The sequence below is a fragment of the Rhipicephalus sanguineus genome, chromosome 1 (assembly GCF_013339695.2).
Source record: "Rhipicephalus sanguineus isolate Rsan-2018 chromosome 1, BIME_Rsan_1.4, whole genome shotgun sequence".
NCBI lineage: Eukaryota > Metazoa > Arthropoda > Arachnida > Ixodida > Ixodidae > Rhipicephalus > Rhipicephalus sanguineus.
In genome coordinates this window covers 266992217-267006658 of record NC_051176.1, presented here as the reverse complement: position 1 = coordinate 267006658, position 14442 = coordinate 266992217, and the positions used below count along the sequence as shown (strand labels likewise).

At 50.7% G+C, this 14442-nt stretch overlaps 1 protein-coding gene across 1 annotated transcript in view; it reads left to right on the top strand.

Annotated features, from left to right (window-relative positions):
- The window catches only part of LOC119378911 (uncharacterized), a 45602-nt gene extending 32307 nt beyond the window's left edge, over positions 1 to 13295 (top strand). The window contains 2 exon segments of the mRNA XM_049411719.1: positions 11584 to 12221; positions 12223 to 13295. Coding sequence (XP_049267676.1) covers positions 11592 to 12221; positions 12223 to 13146 — 1554 coding nt within the window. The 5' untranslated portion in view covers positions 11584 to 11591 and the 3' untranslated portion in view covers positions 13147 to 13295.
- Positions 13296 to 14442: the final 1147 nt, after the last annotated feature.

The window sequence follows — 14442 nt, the reverse complement described above, 5'->3', positions numbered from 1 at the left end:
AAGAGCGTTCATTAAACGAAAACAAGAAAGCACATAGACAGATAAAAATAAACACCTATGGTGTTCCCGGTGGGGGACCTATAGATAAAGTCTGTCGTTTTACGTCTGTTACAGGTAGAAAAGGAAAGCTGTCGTAGACGACTTCTCGGTGGGCAGACAGCGGTCGTTTGATTTTACGACTGAACAACGTAGCCCAGAAAAGCAGATGTTTCGCGGTGCCTTTTACCTTAACGACGTATAGGTCACGCTTGCTGTGCGCAGCACATAACGGATAACCAGTAGTATTTCCCAATACCAGTGCGTTCGAGAAAAACGCGGCGCTGAGCCCGAGCCTGGACAGCGCGGCGTCAGGTGGGCCTGCGCGTGTACGTAACGGCTGCAGCCACGGCGCGGCTGGAAAGGGAAAGTCCCGAAGGACGCGCGCGCGCGCTCAGCCGCCGCGTAGGGGCGAAAAGGCAGTGTATACAGGGAGAGGGGGGCACGCTGCTCCCGCGTGTTCATTCAATTGTTTGCCGAGCGGGAGATCGGGCCCACGGTCCCCTTTGATGTGGTCTTCGTACCAACAAACCGCCCCAGCCCAGTGGCGCCGCCTCTCACCGCAGAATCGGTCAGCGAGTCTGTTCCGGGTTCGTCCCGAGAAATCGTCATGAATAAAAGATGGCCAAACTACCCGCTCGAATCTCGATCGCTTCGGATAGATTCAGCTTCGATTTCCGAGAGGCAGCGTCTGCCCCCCGCAACGTCAGCGCTTCTTTGTTATTGCACGCACTTCCCCTGGCCTGCTCGCGTTGCTTCGTTCCGCGGACAGGGTATGACTGCATTTCTTCCGTTTGTTTTTTTCTTACCCTCTGTAGTGTTGTCGCTGCTTCGAGCTTTCGTTTAGGTGAATTTGCCTCCGAGTGCTTGTTGAGAAGCGTGCAACAGCTAAAGGGCACGCGTAGCCTTTGAAATGTCGGACCCTCTGTTAGCATGTTGAAGCATCGGAGTCTGCCGTTCTGTACACTTAAAGGGCGGTGCGTTTGCAGAAAACACTGGCCGCTCGCAAGAAGTTCCTTGGAGCAGACGATCGTTGCCGAAACTTCCCTGGCCTTGTGCGTCAGGTGCGGTAGAGATGCGAGTCAATTTGCATATTTATTTAGGCTGTGGCATACAGCGTGCGAGAGCGATGCATTGAGGAGGGAAATGTCTCTTCTTCAAGAGAGACTCGCTGTGCGCGGCCGTATTTTACGTCGTATGCTGGCGTCTAAATAGTAAACATATAGGCATACATACAAACATACATCTTACATTCTTGAAGAGCGGAATAAGCGTAAGCTTGAGCTGGAAATGCGTTTATATTTCTCGTCACTGATCGTACTGTTTCCTCCTATATGCACTGCTGGCAGAAGTTCTTATTCTGCTTTTGCTGTACCATTTGTCAGTGTTAGTTTCTGTTGATAAAAATTAATACGTCGCCCTCATATTCTTGGCCTGACTTGTGTAAACGCGCTTATATGGTCCACCTCGGCATTACGCCCACTGTATCTGCTTGATTAGAGACGTCATGACTGATTGCCTATAGGGAACCCAAGCTCAAGTTTGGACGCGATGCTCGCGCTGCCCGCGAAGGCGGTTTATCGCCGGATTTGCCAGCGGCGGCGGCAAGGACACGTGCGCGCATGCGCTCCTCATTTGGCCCGAGCACTGCAGTAGTTCAATTGTGACACACCACAGGTGCAATCCGAGAGCTCTGCGCGTGCTCGGAAGCGGGAGCGGCAGTGTTGTGGCCGTGGATGCCCCCAGTTGCGATAATAGCAGTGGCGCCGCTGGACGTTGGTTTGGAAGCCTATTGGCCTCGAGGAGTTACGGAGTCGCCCTCTATCGGACGCGCCTCGATTGCGTGCTAGGCAGGATACCGCCGGCGCGCTCCCCATTGGTTTTGCTGTCGGCGCTCTACAAAAACACCTCGCGGAAGCCCTCCAGGGCATTTCTGTAAGTACTTTCGAAATGAACTGTGTTCTTTACTGTCAAAATAATCATTTTCGACGAACTGAAAGCACAAGATAGTCTACAGTCGCTGTCTCTTGGCAGAAAACCGAGCACCCGCTTCACGCTGTCACCGAGTTGGAGACCCCTGAACCGGCTTCTTGCGTGAAAGGTAGTCACTCGCTGAGTGCAAACTATGTGGAATATCTCGTTACAGTAGACTGCCTGTATAACCAAACGGAGCATAACAGAAAGAAGCCTCAAGCCAGCGATCGCACGGGTTCGCGACGACTGACGGTGCCTCTTCATGTATGAGCGTCTGCATGTATGTTCGTACTGATGGTTTCGCTTTGCTACGAGCGCGTTTTGGCACCGCGCTGTGAACTTTAGGCCGCAAAATATGAGAATTTGTGAGTAAACAAACAACTACTGTTGCGTGGACGCTATCAAAGTAGTTCAAAAACAATTTCCTTACAACTGCGGCTTCGGTGCGCATGGCAACTTTGTGATCTGCCGTCCGACGATTCAGTGTTTTTTTTTTTTTTCGTTCTAAATTCGTGTACGTTTCAATGTCATTTGACAAGTTGTCTCGCACTGCGTATTGATCGGTCTTCTCAGCTGGCAAATGCCGCTGCTTCTGTTTCTTTATTCAGCGCATTCGTTTCGTTTGGTGCTCACACAAAACGTGAGCAAATGCGACGTCTTTTTTTAATGATCCTTAATTATCGTTCCGTTTGCATTCCAGTGAACTTGCCGCTCTCTGTCATCAACAAATTCATAGACCAAAGCTTCACCACTTCGAGATTACTGGTGGAAGAAGAACCAGTCACCGAGACCGAGCATGTAGTAGCATGCGACGCCTAGGAAAAGAAAGAAAATACAGTAACGTTTGCCGGACTTGTTCTGCAAACGTCGGCTGTGAACTACGACCCACATGAACTTGAAATAGCGGTGAATAAATAGAAGGTATGGCAGCAACCAGCAGCCGCAAAACAGGATAGCAATTATTTGGCGTGTACCCCAGCAATTTTGGCAGCAGCGTCGTGTCTAACGCCAACAGGGTGGCATCTTTCCCACGTAAATAAATGTCTCCAAGAAAATACGTGGGGTTGGCCGGTGGGCCGATCACGGAGGCATGCAAAATTTATGTAGCTTATGAAGCAATGCATGCCTCCTCAAAGGGGAAGGTTGCCTGTCGGCGTCCCGCGTCGGCGACGTCAACACGAGTGATGCAAAAAATAATCGTCACGTGATGGTGTCACCATATGACGTCATCATGACGTCACAGATCGCCAAAATGTGTAGCGTCATTATGACGTCACATAATGTGACGTCACATGATGACGTATTCACACGTCACGGTCGCTTTGCATTGCCTCCGTGATCGGTCACGGAGGTCGTGCAAAACCGCGTTAGGTGCAGAACGCTTTTGGAGGGGGAGCAGGAGAATCAGTACATCGACTGACAAGAAGAAGATGGCTTTCGCCTTCTAGTCATCTTTAACGAATGCATAAGGGACCCTGTGCGTTTTTAATTCGACGTATCTAAACAATGACTTGCGCATCTGCAGCCGATTTTGTGGACGCTGAGCACGGGGCCAACGATCAAGAGGTCGCATTGGAGGGTTCTGAGATGGCATCGCACGTGGTAAAAGGTAGCGCCTTTACCATCCTGTGGCAGATAAGCATCATTTTGCCGGCGGAAAGCGCGCGCGCCATCGTGTCAGTGCGTGCTGTCTGCTACTCACCGGACATCGCAGGCCCGACGTAGTAACAAAAGTCTTCGTCGCGGAAGTGCTCGTTGCACACAAGACTCGTAGCGGATGGCTACTTGCCGGTTCTTAGCTTTACAACCCATGCTTCACGCTGTTTCTTGTCCCGCGGTTACCAGTGCAGTCTGACACTGGGCTCCTTTGCGTAAGCGCGGCACTGCGGCACCGAGCGGTAGAGCCCCACGTTCGTCGCCTTCGGAGGCAGCCACTCTATTACAATGGTTTCAATTGAGTAGAAAATGAGAGAAAACTTCTGAATTTGAACGGACCGCAGCGCATGTGGGACTTGAAACTCGTTTTCAAAGCACGCGGCAGTGCGCCACAGGCAGCCGACGCGGCCGCTGAGACCACGTGATCCTGCCAAGCACGTCACGCCGACGGTGGCGCCGGCGTTTCCAGTGGTGGGCCTCGAGGCCAATAGCACCTGCCGCAGGTTTCTGGAGTAGCGGTTGTTTATACGCATCAACGTACACATATCAGTTCTGCTCATCGTGGAACACATTTTCAGCACTTTGTATTTTTGTGCGATCGTACTTCCCGCGTGCATGCGTGGTATCGTGCGTCATATGTGTCGCTAGGGGTATGCATTAATAGACAGTAAGATCGAGGCGTGTGTCGGACTGTGCGCATACGCTCTGTACATTCGATTGTGAACTTTTTCATATATATATTCAATTATTCATGGGTAGTACGGTGCAACAGAGTCGCTTCACTGATGTTTTAGCCGTCAGTTAACCGGTAGCCTCCGTGTGCCAAATACGCGTCCCCCAAAACGTTTCGATCTATGCGTCGATCTATGCGTGTCATGGATCTTTATTTAGACGGGCGAAGGAAAAGATTGCTTCTTGGATAACTGTGGGACAATTACTGTAGTTCTCCGTTTTTTTTTTTTCTTTTTTCCTCGCTATCACTAAGACGACGCGCAGCTAAGTGCCTCTTGTTTGGGCAAATTTTATCCGCAGGCAGATTGTTCTGCGAAGCGAACAGGCGCCGCGTCCTGGCACAGTCTCGCGCCGCGCGTATCGGGGCCAGACCGGGGACGGGCGTTCGTCGATTAAGTGGCTCACCGCTTCGAGCAGAGGCAACGAGGGGCGATCGCTCAACAATGACCGTCGTATACGCAATTTCGCGGTCACGGCCGCGCACATCGGCGCAGAGAGCGTTCGGCGGCGGAATTTCCGCGTTTCAGCCGAATCGGTACAAGGCCCACCGGTGCCAGTTACGGCTCTGTCGTCGTCGTCGGTTCGCTAGGCTTCGTCGGCGGCAGCGATCTCTGGTATTGATTCGGCCCATTACCAGGACCGTCGGCGGCGTTGCGCGAGCGCCACTGCTGCTGCTTCTTCTCGGGTCGCCCCTCCTCTACCTACGAGGCCCGGGGCCGCAGCGGCGTGAACTTGGCTCTACTCTACTCTTCTCTCTCTCTCTGCCCGAGTGCACGATCGTTGGGAGAACAAAGCGACGTTGTTATTCCGGTAGATTCGATTTCCCGTTAGTTCTCCCAGGCGCAGACGCCAGCAACGAGCAGTCCAGGGCTTAAGAAGCTGCGGGGGAAGACGGACACAGTTACGGAGACATTATCCCGTCTGGGCGCACTCATTAGAGCTGGTTTCAAGGCTGCTGCTCTCTCCGGCCGGCAGTTTGGCGGCGAGCCTCCCTCTCGGAGCCCGACAGGGCAGGGTGCCGGTACGTAAAAAAACAAAAACACAAAACGAGGTTTCGGCGCGGGGAGAACAGAACCCGGGGGTCGTTTGTAAAGTGTTCCGGGGGCCGCCGTGCTTCACTCGAGGCCCACTTTTCCGCTACTTTCTTTTTGCTTCGCGCTTTCTGGAACTCGTTTCGAACGCCGCTTAACGACGCTAATGAGAGCAAGCAGCTGGCACTGACTGAGCAACTAGCTTCCAACAAAGTGTTGTCAGATGCTCGCGGACACGGCCCATAAAATTGGCGGTTTATTGGTAGCTCGGTGGTGACTGGCCGGATTTTCGTCGACCTTTGAACAGCGCCTGGGCGTGCCGGGACGCACGTGTGACCATTGCTGGTGGTAGATTTCGGGTTGCGAAAACAAAGAGAAAATTGAAGAAGCAGATCACATACACGCCTCGTATAAACGTGTCGCCACCGTATCAGCAGTATCTTCGAGTGGTGTCGTTGCTGTGATGTTCTTGTTTCATTATTAAAGATTGATTGCCCCCCCCCCCCCTGTGTGCGCGTTGCTGACACAGACTTCTAACGAAAATCGTTGCAGTAGGTTGATCCTTGCATATTTCCGAGACTGTATTTTTTTTTTTCTCCTTCGAAGCGTATTGTGTCCGGATGCGGTGATTGTAAGATTTTGGAACCGACGTCATGCATGCTTTCCTACGTACTGCCTATGCAAGTTCTCACGGTACCCGGAGCACATTGCAGACCTCGACTTCGAATGAAGTAGATTCCTGGCTTTGATAAGGCCTTGATTCGCAGCGCGTTGAAGTCGCTAGGCCCACTTCGCTCGCAGGCGAATCAAGTGTAGATGTATCTCATATTTTAGTTGTTTTGACAGTTCTGGAGCACGGTAAACCACAATCTCATTAAAGTCGGGTTTCATTCGCTGCTCCGGTTTTCAGGTTCCCGCATCGTGGGGGGCTCCGCATTGTTTTTCCTGTGGCCCAAAAGGATTGAATCGCGTCATTGCTAACTAAAAGGAGACAAGCTTGAGAGAGAGGGAGAAACAGCCAGGAGAAATATCCTGGCTGCCATTGTTGTTCTATCGCGCTCGAAATTGCGTAGCCTTTTCCTGCCCTTCTGTCAGCAACAAAGGCGAGCTTCGTATTGTTTTCGGCCGCAATGAAAGCATTACTGGCGTGCACAGCTTCGCGCACAAAGGCGGGGCGGCGCTACCAGGCGAAGGGCTCATTACGCCACATCTGCCGAAGGCGCTCCGCCAAAGGATTTCATAACAATGAGCGGAGACATGCGAAATTGGTGCGCACACAAAGGATGCACCCCTCCCTTCCCACCACGGGAGGCCGGAACAGCCCGTTTATTCGTTTATTGCCCCGGATCTAAAGAAGTCGCAACAGTGCCGCCATGTAGGATGTCGCCATAGTCCCGAAACGGGTTTGTCGCTTATTGCAAACAGACTCGTATATTGGCTGACTAATTGAAGGACTGCAAGTGGCACGAAGTAATGAAAGCTGCCGTAACTCTGGCGCTGCAGGAAGTATTGCTCAGTGAACATGAGGCTCAGCTATACGGCCGGTGAACACTTCTGCTGCTCTGCAGTAGGTTAGTTTTGTGGGCACACTTTTCCTTTTGTATTGTCTCGCGGTGTGCATACTTCTAGATTAGAGTTCAGGCATCCATTCATGTCTCGAAGATTTGCGGTACTATTGCATTGATTGCGCCGTTTGCTATCCCAGGTTAAAGAACCGTGTAGCCCTTGGGGGCCGTAGTTCCAAGGGTATTTTGAATCCAAAGATAAACTCGATTAAGGTGACCTTCTACAACAGCAAATAGCGGTGTTACCGGTATTTTTTTCTCTCTTTCTTTTTCCTTAAACGCTGACATATTGTACTTCACTTCCGCAGAGTATTCTTGTCGGTGTAGGTTTATATCAAGCGGCTGTACAGTAACCACCGTGCAAGCGTGCAATAATCAAAGTCCTGTGCAGATTGGAAACAAAACAGAAATCTAGACAATGACTAAGCTCTTTTTCCGTGACTCGTCAGGCAATAAGAGTCATTAGCCTCATGGCTTCTGCCAAGTCATATGACACCCTCGTCATGCGTTAGCGGCAAGACGATCTGTTCCGCACGTGCTGTACAGCGTGCAGCCCCCTTCGACGACCGCAGTGCCTTATGCGAGATTGTCATATCCCGTGACATCATCAGTCGTGCATGCAACTACGAAGAGACCATAAAGGTCGGCAGAGAACGTGCCACTGATGCAGAAAACTGAGCTGTTTGCAAGTAGGCTTTGCCATTTACCTCCAGGAGCTGTCGCCGGCAACTGGCGGAGTAAATGATGTGTATTCGAAGTTTCGCTTGTCACTGCTACATTGTGACTCCAAGCGGCTCGGCGCGCACCCTTAGCGCACTTTTCTTGATGAAAAAAAAAAAGAGGAAAAATCAAAAGAGAGCAAAGAAAAACGCTGCGGTGATTTGCTCCGAGACGACAGTATAAAGAGCTCTCCTTTTAAGAGCCGCCGCTCTCGCCACACCCCCTGTTCGCTCTGTAGAGCACTCCTATCGCGCTGCGCTGTAATGGGCCTGCTTATGAAAATATTTTTCGATAGACGGGATTGAGAAACTTTCTGCGAGAGCTCACCGCGGAAGTGCTTAATGAATCCGAGTGAAAAATGACTTGGAAACGACTTGGCGCATCCTCGTTTGCGGCAGTGTACACAGCTTCGAAGGCGCCGTTTTACGGAGGCTTTGGCCACGCAGGCTCGTGAAAGGCGTCGGGCTCGAACTTTGAAAGGATAAAAAAAAAGTACATTACCGTGAAGGAAGCTCGTTCCATACGAATATTGTATTGCTGGGCGGGCAACGCTCGCGTGCGCCTTCTGCCTTTCGTTTTTCTAATCCACTACTCCCAGTATCGTCCTCTAGACCACACACGAGTACGAAAGTGGAACCTCGTAAACAGATCGAATTGGTCGAATGGAACATGCAACGTCCTGGTGACACCTTCCGAGTTTGAGATGAGCTGACCAAGAAAGAGGACCATGAACGTCTATGGGACACGCGGGCGGTACCTCACCGAGACGTGTAGGCGTTTCCGTTTTGCTATACTTGCAAACGGTGGTTGTGACTCGGCGATGACGCTGTGCCAGCCGCGGTGCTGGTCGCGTGTAGATAACATGCAAGCCTGCGCTTGGATAAAATCGTGCGTGATTGGCGCGCTCTTTCCCATCCGATCTCGCGCCCAGCCCACTCGATCAGGCGTCGCGTGTAGTCTCGATGCAATCCATTCGCCCACTTCAGGCATGGGGGGTTCGGTTCGCCCGTCACTTCAAGAACACGTCGGATATCGTGCTGGTATTACTGATGAAAAACAAAAGCGGTCCTGCAAGACATACTGACTATGCTGAAAACAGGAAAGCAAGTGTGCTTGCTAACGTGCCCATTTTTCTTATGATTGAGTAATATGCCTTGTTATCAGTTAGGAAGTTTAACATGCCCGAACTTCACACTGGGTTGGCGAGACTTCATATTCATTTTCAATTTTTGACCGTCCTGGAATCCTTTAACGTACACGGTCGCTTTTGCGCTCCTGGCGTGGCCGGGAATCTAACCCACGTCCTCAGCACTACTACGCCATGACAGTACGGTCACCACTATAAAAGGATTCCAGCAACGGCAAACGTACCTTACTTGGGATCCTTGTTTATGCGTCACATGCGTATGCAGGTTGGCAGGGCAGCCGCTCCTGGGATGTCTTAAATTAAACCCGCCATCCTCGTTTTTGGTTGTTAGACGTATTTTTGTGTGAAAGAGACTGACCGAAATATTCCGTGATGCGCGAGAATCAGCCGACTGCGCTTTTGAAAGTAGAACGACAAAAAAGAAATGGCGCGAGCAACGCACTCTCGTATTTCTCGCGTACTGAAGAGCCGTATCGCGGTCATATGAGAGAGAGAAAAATAGTGCACTCTTCAACTACTCGCAAAATTTGAGCAAGTAGTTGTGCCACTGTTTTCTCCTTTTGTGAGCTCCTCTTCCTTCTCAAGTGAAGCTTGCTGCTCGCGGAGGAAAATTGAAAACGAACCCGAGTTCGCAGTGCCGCATGAAGAAAAGCTTCACTGGAAAGTGGCGGGTGTAGTAGTTTCTAAAAACGCTGATAATCGTTGTTTTACGTTATCCAGCAAAAATGAAAAGACGCTGCTCGCGATCCACCACCGAAGCCAATGCCAGATGCGTGTCTCGCTTCTGGCTTACTTGTTTAATTCCTCCCTACATGGGGTGATTCATGTCAGCTGATTCCTTCTCACGTGATTGCAGTACCACACAGGCTTCAGTAGCTACAACCGTGCATATCGACGTCTTTCCAGAAATTGACGTGGTTGTACGCACATAGGATAGTGCCAAAGAACAAAACGCAGAGTTATCAGTGCCGTACATAATGAAAAGTAATATAATAGTCATTTTCATCCCCGCGACAAGTGTACTGGACGTAAGAAAAGATGCGTAGCAGAAAAGCAAGCAAAGCTGTAACCGTTTTGCAGGCTTCTCTAAGAGGCGAGCATTATCCTTTTTAATGTAGTTCCTCCTTCAGCCGCATTTTCCTATGGTGGAGCCTCAGAGTAAAGGCGTCGTCCACGAGGAAACTCGCGCGCTCAATGTGCTCAAGTATGCGAAATTATTTTGGGAGCTATCTTCGCACAATTCAAACGATTTAAATCATGCGAACTAACCTATGTCCTCTTGAAACAATGTTGTGAAAAGGTAGCCTTTGTATTCAGAAGTTTCCTATAATGCGAGGATGTATTTAAGTCCAGTACACTGGACACTAGGATGCAATCGCCGTGCATCTTGCTAAACATGGAAGGGGAAAAAAATCTAGGAGGGAGCGTCGCGTGACAGTCTTGAAGCCCAGCCATTACAAAATGAAAGATGAGCATGCTGGGAATTCTACCATGAGCATGAAGAGGTAGCGGCTTCTGAGGAGGTTGGCTCGTGGACGCTAGGCGCGCTCCGTCCCCCCCCCCCCCCCTTTTTTTTTGTTTTCCTTCATGGTGCTAAACGCCGTGGGCGACAGTTATCCATGCTAATTTTTTTTTATTGGGTCAGAACAAACAGTTGTGGTGCTTTCTAGGCAATTAACCTTCTGACAGGATCAAAAGTAACATTATTTCAAGAAAGAAAGCAGGATGTGTGTACCCATACGTGCAACAAATAAATCCCAGTGTCCAGTATACTGGACATGGTTCTCTCGTGAAAACTATTATACTTACCGTCTCCCATATTTTTTTGCATGCTTTTCAATAGACCCTTAACTAAAAAAGAGCAAAAAAATTTGTTTTACCCTACAAAAAACTCGGAATAGAAAGGGATAGGCTTTCAGACATTTTCGTGTCTCCGTATGCTAAAGCCATTATTCATGCATGAGGTACGTATGTTTAGACGGCTCTTTTTCCTGTTTGTTTTACTCGTGTCGCATTTTCATTTTGCTTTGAGAACTGCCGAAACGTGATGAACGGAATAAGAGCATCGAGGGGCCAGATGGATGAAAAAAAAATCATTGATGATAGCCATCATGATTTTATCATTGATGATAGGCTTTGGTGATGACGTGTATACGAGACAAGTGCACCTTTGACGGGAGTTCAGAATGGTGGTTAAGCGGGCTTGTTAGTACGTACAGATAGTTTTTCAAAGAGAAGAACTATCCAAAGTGTTTGATAGACTTGACAATCGTCCATTGTCAGAGGAAAAGATCTTAGGACACTGGCCGAAACCGTCCTCGGCACGGAAAGCTTTGAAAGCGTTGTTGCGCTTTTTGCGCACAACTAGTCTCATAGACAGACTTTAAGCAGTGCCGTTTATCGTATTTTTGTTCTTTTTTTCTATTTCTTCTTCTTCTTCCTCTCTTTGTAACATCTCCTTTTCTATTACCTTTCACTCCCCCTTCCCCTTTCCCCAGCACAGGGTAGCCAGCCGGTCTGAGAGCTGGCTAACCTCCCTGTCTTTCCGTTTTTCTTCTCCTCCTCAAACAGCGTAAAAACAGCACACCGAAAATAGACCACACAATGCAGGCGCCTGTGTTGTGTGGTCTATTCTTGGTGTCCTGTTTTTGCGCTGTTTGAAAAACTGTGGTGATGGGAGTCTTCGGACATGCCAGTCTAATTTAATACTGTTTTGTTTCAGGTTCCACCATGGCTAGGCCGGCCATGGAGCGAGGATGCTCGCGAGTGTGCGTCATACTGCTCTACCTGATTGGCATGCTGCTCATCATAGCCGGCGCCGTCGCGGGTGGCTTCATCGTCAACTACCCCGACATCCTCTTCTATCTGGCCCTCGCGTCCGGGTCAGCTATTGTTCTCGGCATTCTGTTTGTGTCGTTGTCGGCCTGTGTTTGCACGAGACGTAGGCCACTGTCCTCCAAGGATGCCCAGCGGAAGTTTGCCGCGCCAACGTCGAACGGAGTCAAGGGCAGCTTGAGCACCGACTTCAAGGAAGCGTCCGTGAGCTCGCGGGAAGAGCTGAACGGCTCAGCACCGTCTTCGCGGCCCAGCGACGGAATGTTGAACGTCGCGCTCGAGAAGGGCGAGTTCTTTCACAATGCTTCCATCGACACGTCCAACCCCAAGAAGACGCAGCAGAAGCCCGTGACCAGCTCGCCGCGGACGACGAAGGCAAAGCTCGTTCGAGAGGACGCCGTGTTCCCTGAGCCGCCGAAGGTGGCGGAGATCCCCGTTGCTCATCGTTCGCAACCCGACAGCACTCGAAAGGCAAAGGCTAAGAACGGCAAGCTTCCCAAGTCCCCCGCGAGCGTCGGTGACTTCAGCCTCATTGGGATTTCAAGAAGACGACGGCGTCTTCGCGGCAACGGACGCGAAGGGCAAGCCCACAGTCAAAGGCCGAGGAAAGGTGCCGCTGACGGCGTTCAAACAGACGTCCAAGTCGGTTTCAGACCTGGACGACGAGTCGTCGTTCGATTCCACTACGCGGGCTCCCCAGCAGCGCACTGCACTGACCCGTCCGGAAACACCGCAGATGGAGCCTCGGCTGGCGGTCAGCTGCCACAATATTCTAAGCGAGGAGCCCGTGCGCGTGGGCATCGCCCACCTGCGGCAGCGCGAGGACACGGTGGCCAGGAAACCTCCGGTGCCGCGCAAGGTGACCGGCATAGCGCTGCCGGGCATGGTTCAGCGCGCGGCCCCAGCCGGTGCGTCGTCGCAGAGCCAAGACGACCTGAGCCGCGTTCGCCTGAAACCGGCTGACCAGAAGCCTCGAGGTTCGCTGCACGACCACGGGCCGGAGGACGGCAAGCAGAGGCTTCAGCACAAGTCTGTGCCAGACTTTTTCCTGCAGGACGGCGGCGCCAAGCTCACTCTGCTGGACAGCAGTTCCAGTTCCTACGGCAAGTCGAGCCGAACCACGGCGCCAACTTCCGAGACGCCGCTCAACACGTCGTTGACGTCGTACGCCGAGCCAGTTGGGCCCGAGGACCTGCACAGGTGCAATACAGTGGGGCTGCCGCCTGTCCCACTTCCGAAGCCGACGACGAGCGGACAGCAGTTCCGCTTGTACACGCCCAAGGAGGACGCCCTTGTGATGGACAAACAGCCGCTGATGGCTGACTGGGCGGCCAGCGTTTCTTCCAAAAGCGACACATTTTCTAGTGACGAGGCAGAATGCCAGAGACAGCTTAGCTCGTCCCAGGAGCTTCTTATGGGAAGTGTCAAGTGCCTGGAGACTGAAATCTAGTTTTATGTGTGCATTGCCGACGATGAAGGCGCCTGGTTGTGTCCTTCGATGAATAGCAAGTGGACATTTAGTTGACGCTTTGTTTGCTACGTCCACGAGACTGCCAAATGCAATCTACTGTCGTGGAAATTAAAGTGTGGTGATATTAGCGTAACCCTCGCGAATAATATTTTCATCTAAGTTTCGTGCAGTGACTATATGCACATGGAAAATCACAAATGATGACGTGTACACACTTCTATCATGTGGGTTAGACGCCCTTGCATACCGTATTTCGAATCGACGATTACAATACAGTTTTAGTACCGAGGCCCCCAAGTGCCTTGCGTACCCAAGCTATTGCGTCCTTTTGTACTCTCCTTGCGGGTGGCTGGGGAACAGAAGAACGCCAGGAGAGTACAAAACAACACAAGTGCTTGGGGGTCCTACGGTTTGAGAGCACCGGTACTAATACTATATTTTTTATTTTTCATAGAATGAAACAACGTCAACAGAAGGCCTGCTTCGCACATTGTGCTGTTACCAACTCCGCAGGTGGATTTCTGGAGGCGTCCAAAGTTGCCTGCATGCAATATCACAATGTCACAACAGCTATGTAATGATTAACTACTTATTTCTTTATATTTACTCCAGGGCAGGCGGTCCAATCTTGAAATTGAAGCCGAGGATTAGTGAAGTCGTTTCTGCTTGGCGAAAAACTCGCCATTTAGAGGTAGCCGTGCCGAAGTTCTGTTAAGAAGTGCATTAGTGTTCTAGTTCACACGGAAATGGTATCGAGGTATGAAGGCTGTTGGGTATAGAGGCTCGGAAGTGGTATAGAGGCTTTTGGGAAACTGGAAGCGCATTTTAAGGATGCGCTAGTCCTCAAATTTATGCTAAGCCGACGTGGCTGCAGTACTGCTCGGCTTCAGTTCTGAACCTTAGACATGCATTGCTGCATAGCGTAATGATTCAGTGAAAGTAGCGAATAATTTTTATTAGGCATCTGGACGTTGATTTATCGTACGAGTAACGTTTACACCAGGCGACCCACAACAAAGGGCCGAATGGCGCTGTATGCTCCATGCTATTCATTAAGAAACATATTTCAGTCAAAAATTGAGGAGCCATTCCACTCTGCGAAGGTGTATGACCAACGAAGCTAATCGGCACACGACACAGAGGTGACACACAATTTCGAACCTTAGCCGATCACACACCCTGCAACTAAATACGTCCAGAAAGTCCCTTTTGAATTTAACGCGCGTCCCTTTGAAGTTTTCCATTTGAGCAGCATGCGTCTTTTTGCCGCGGTAT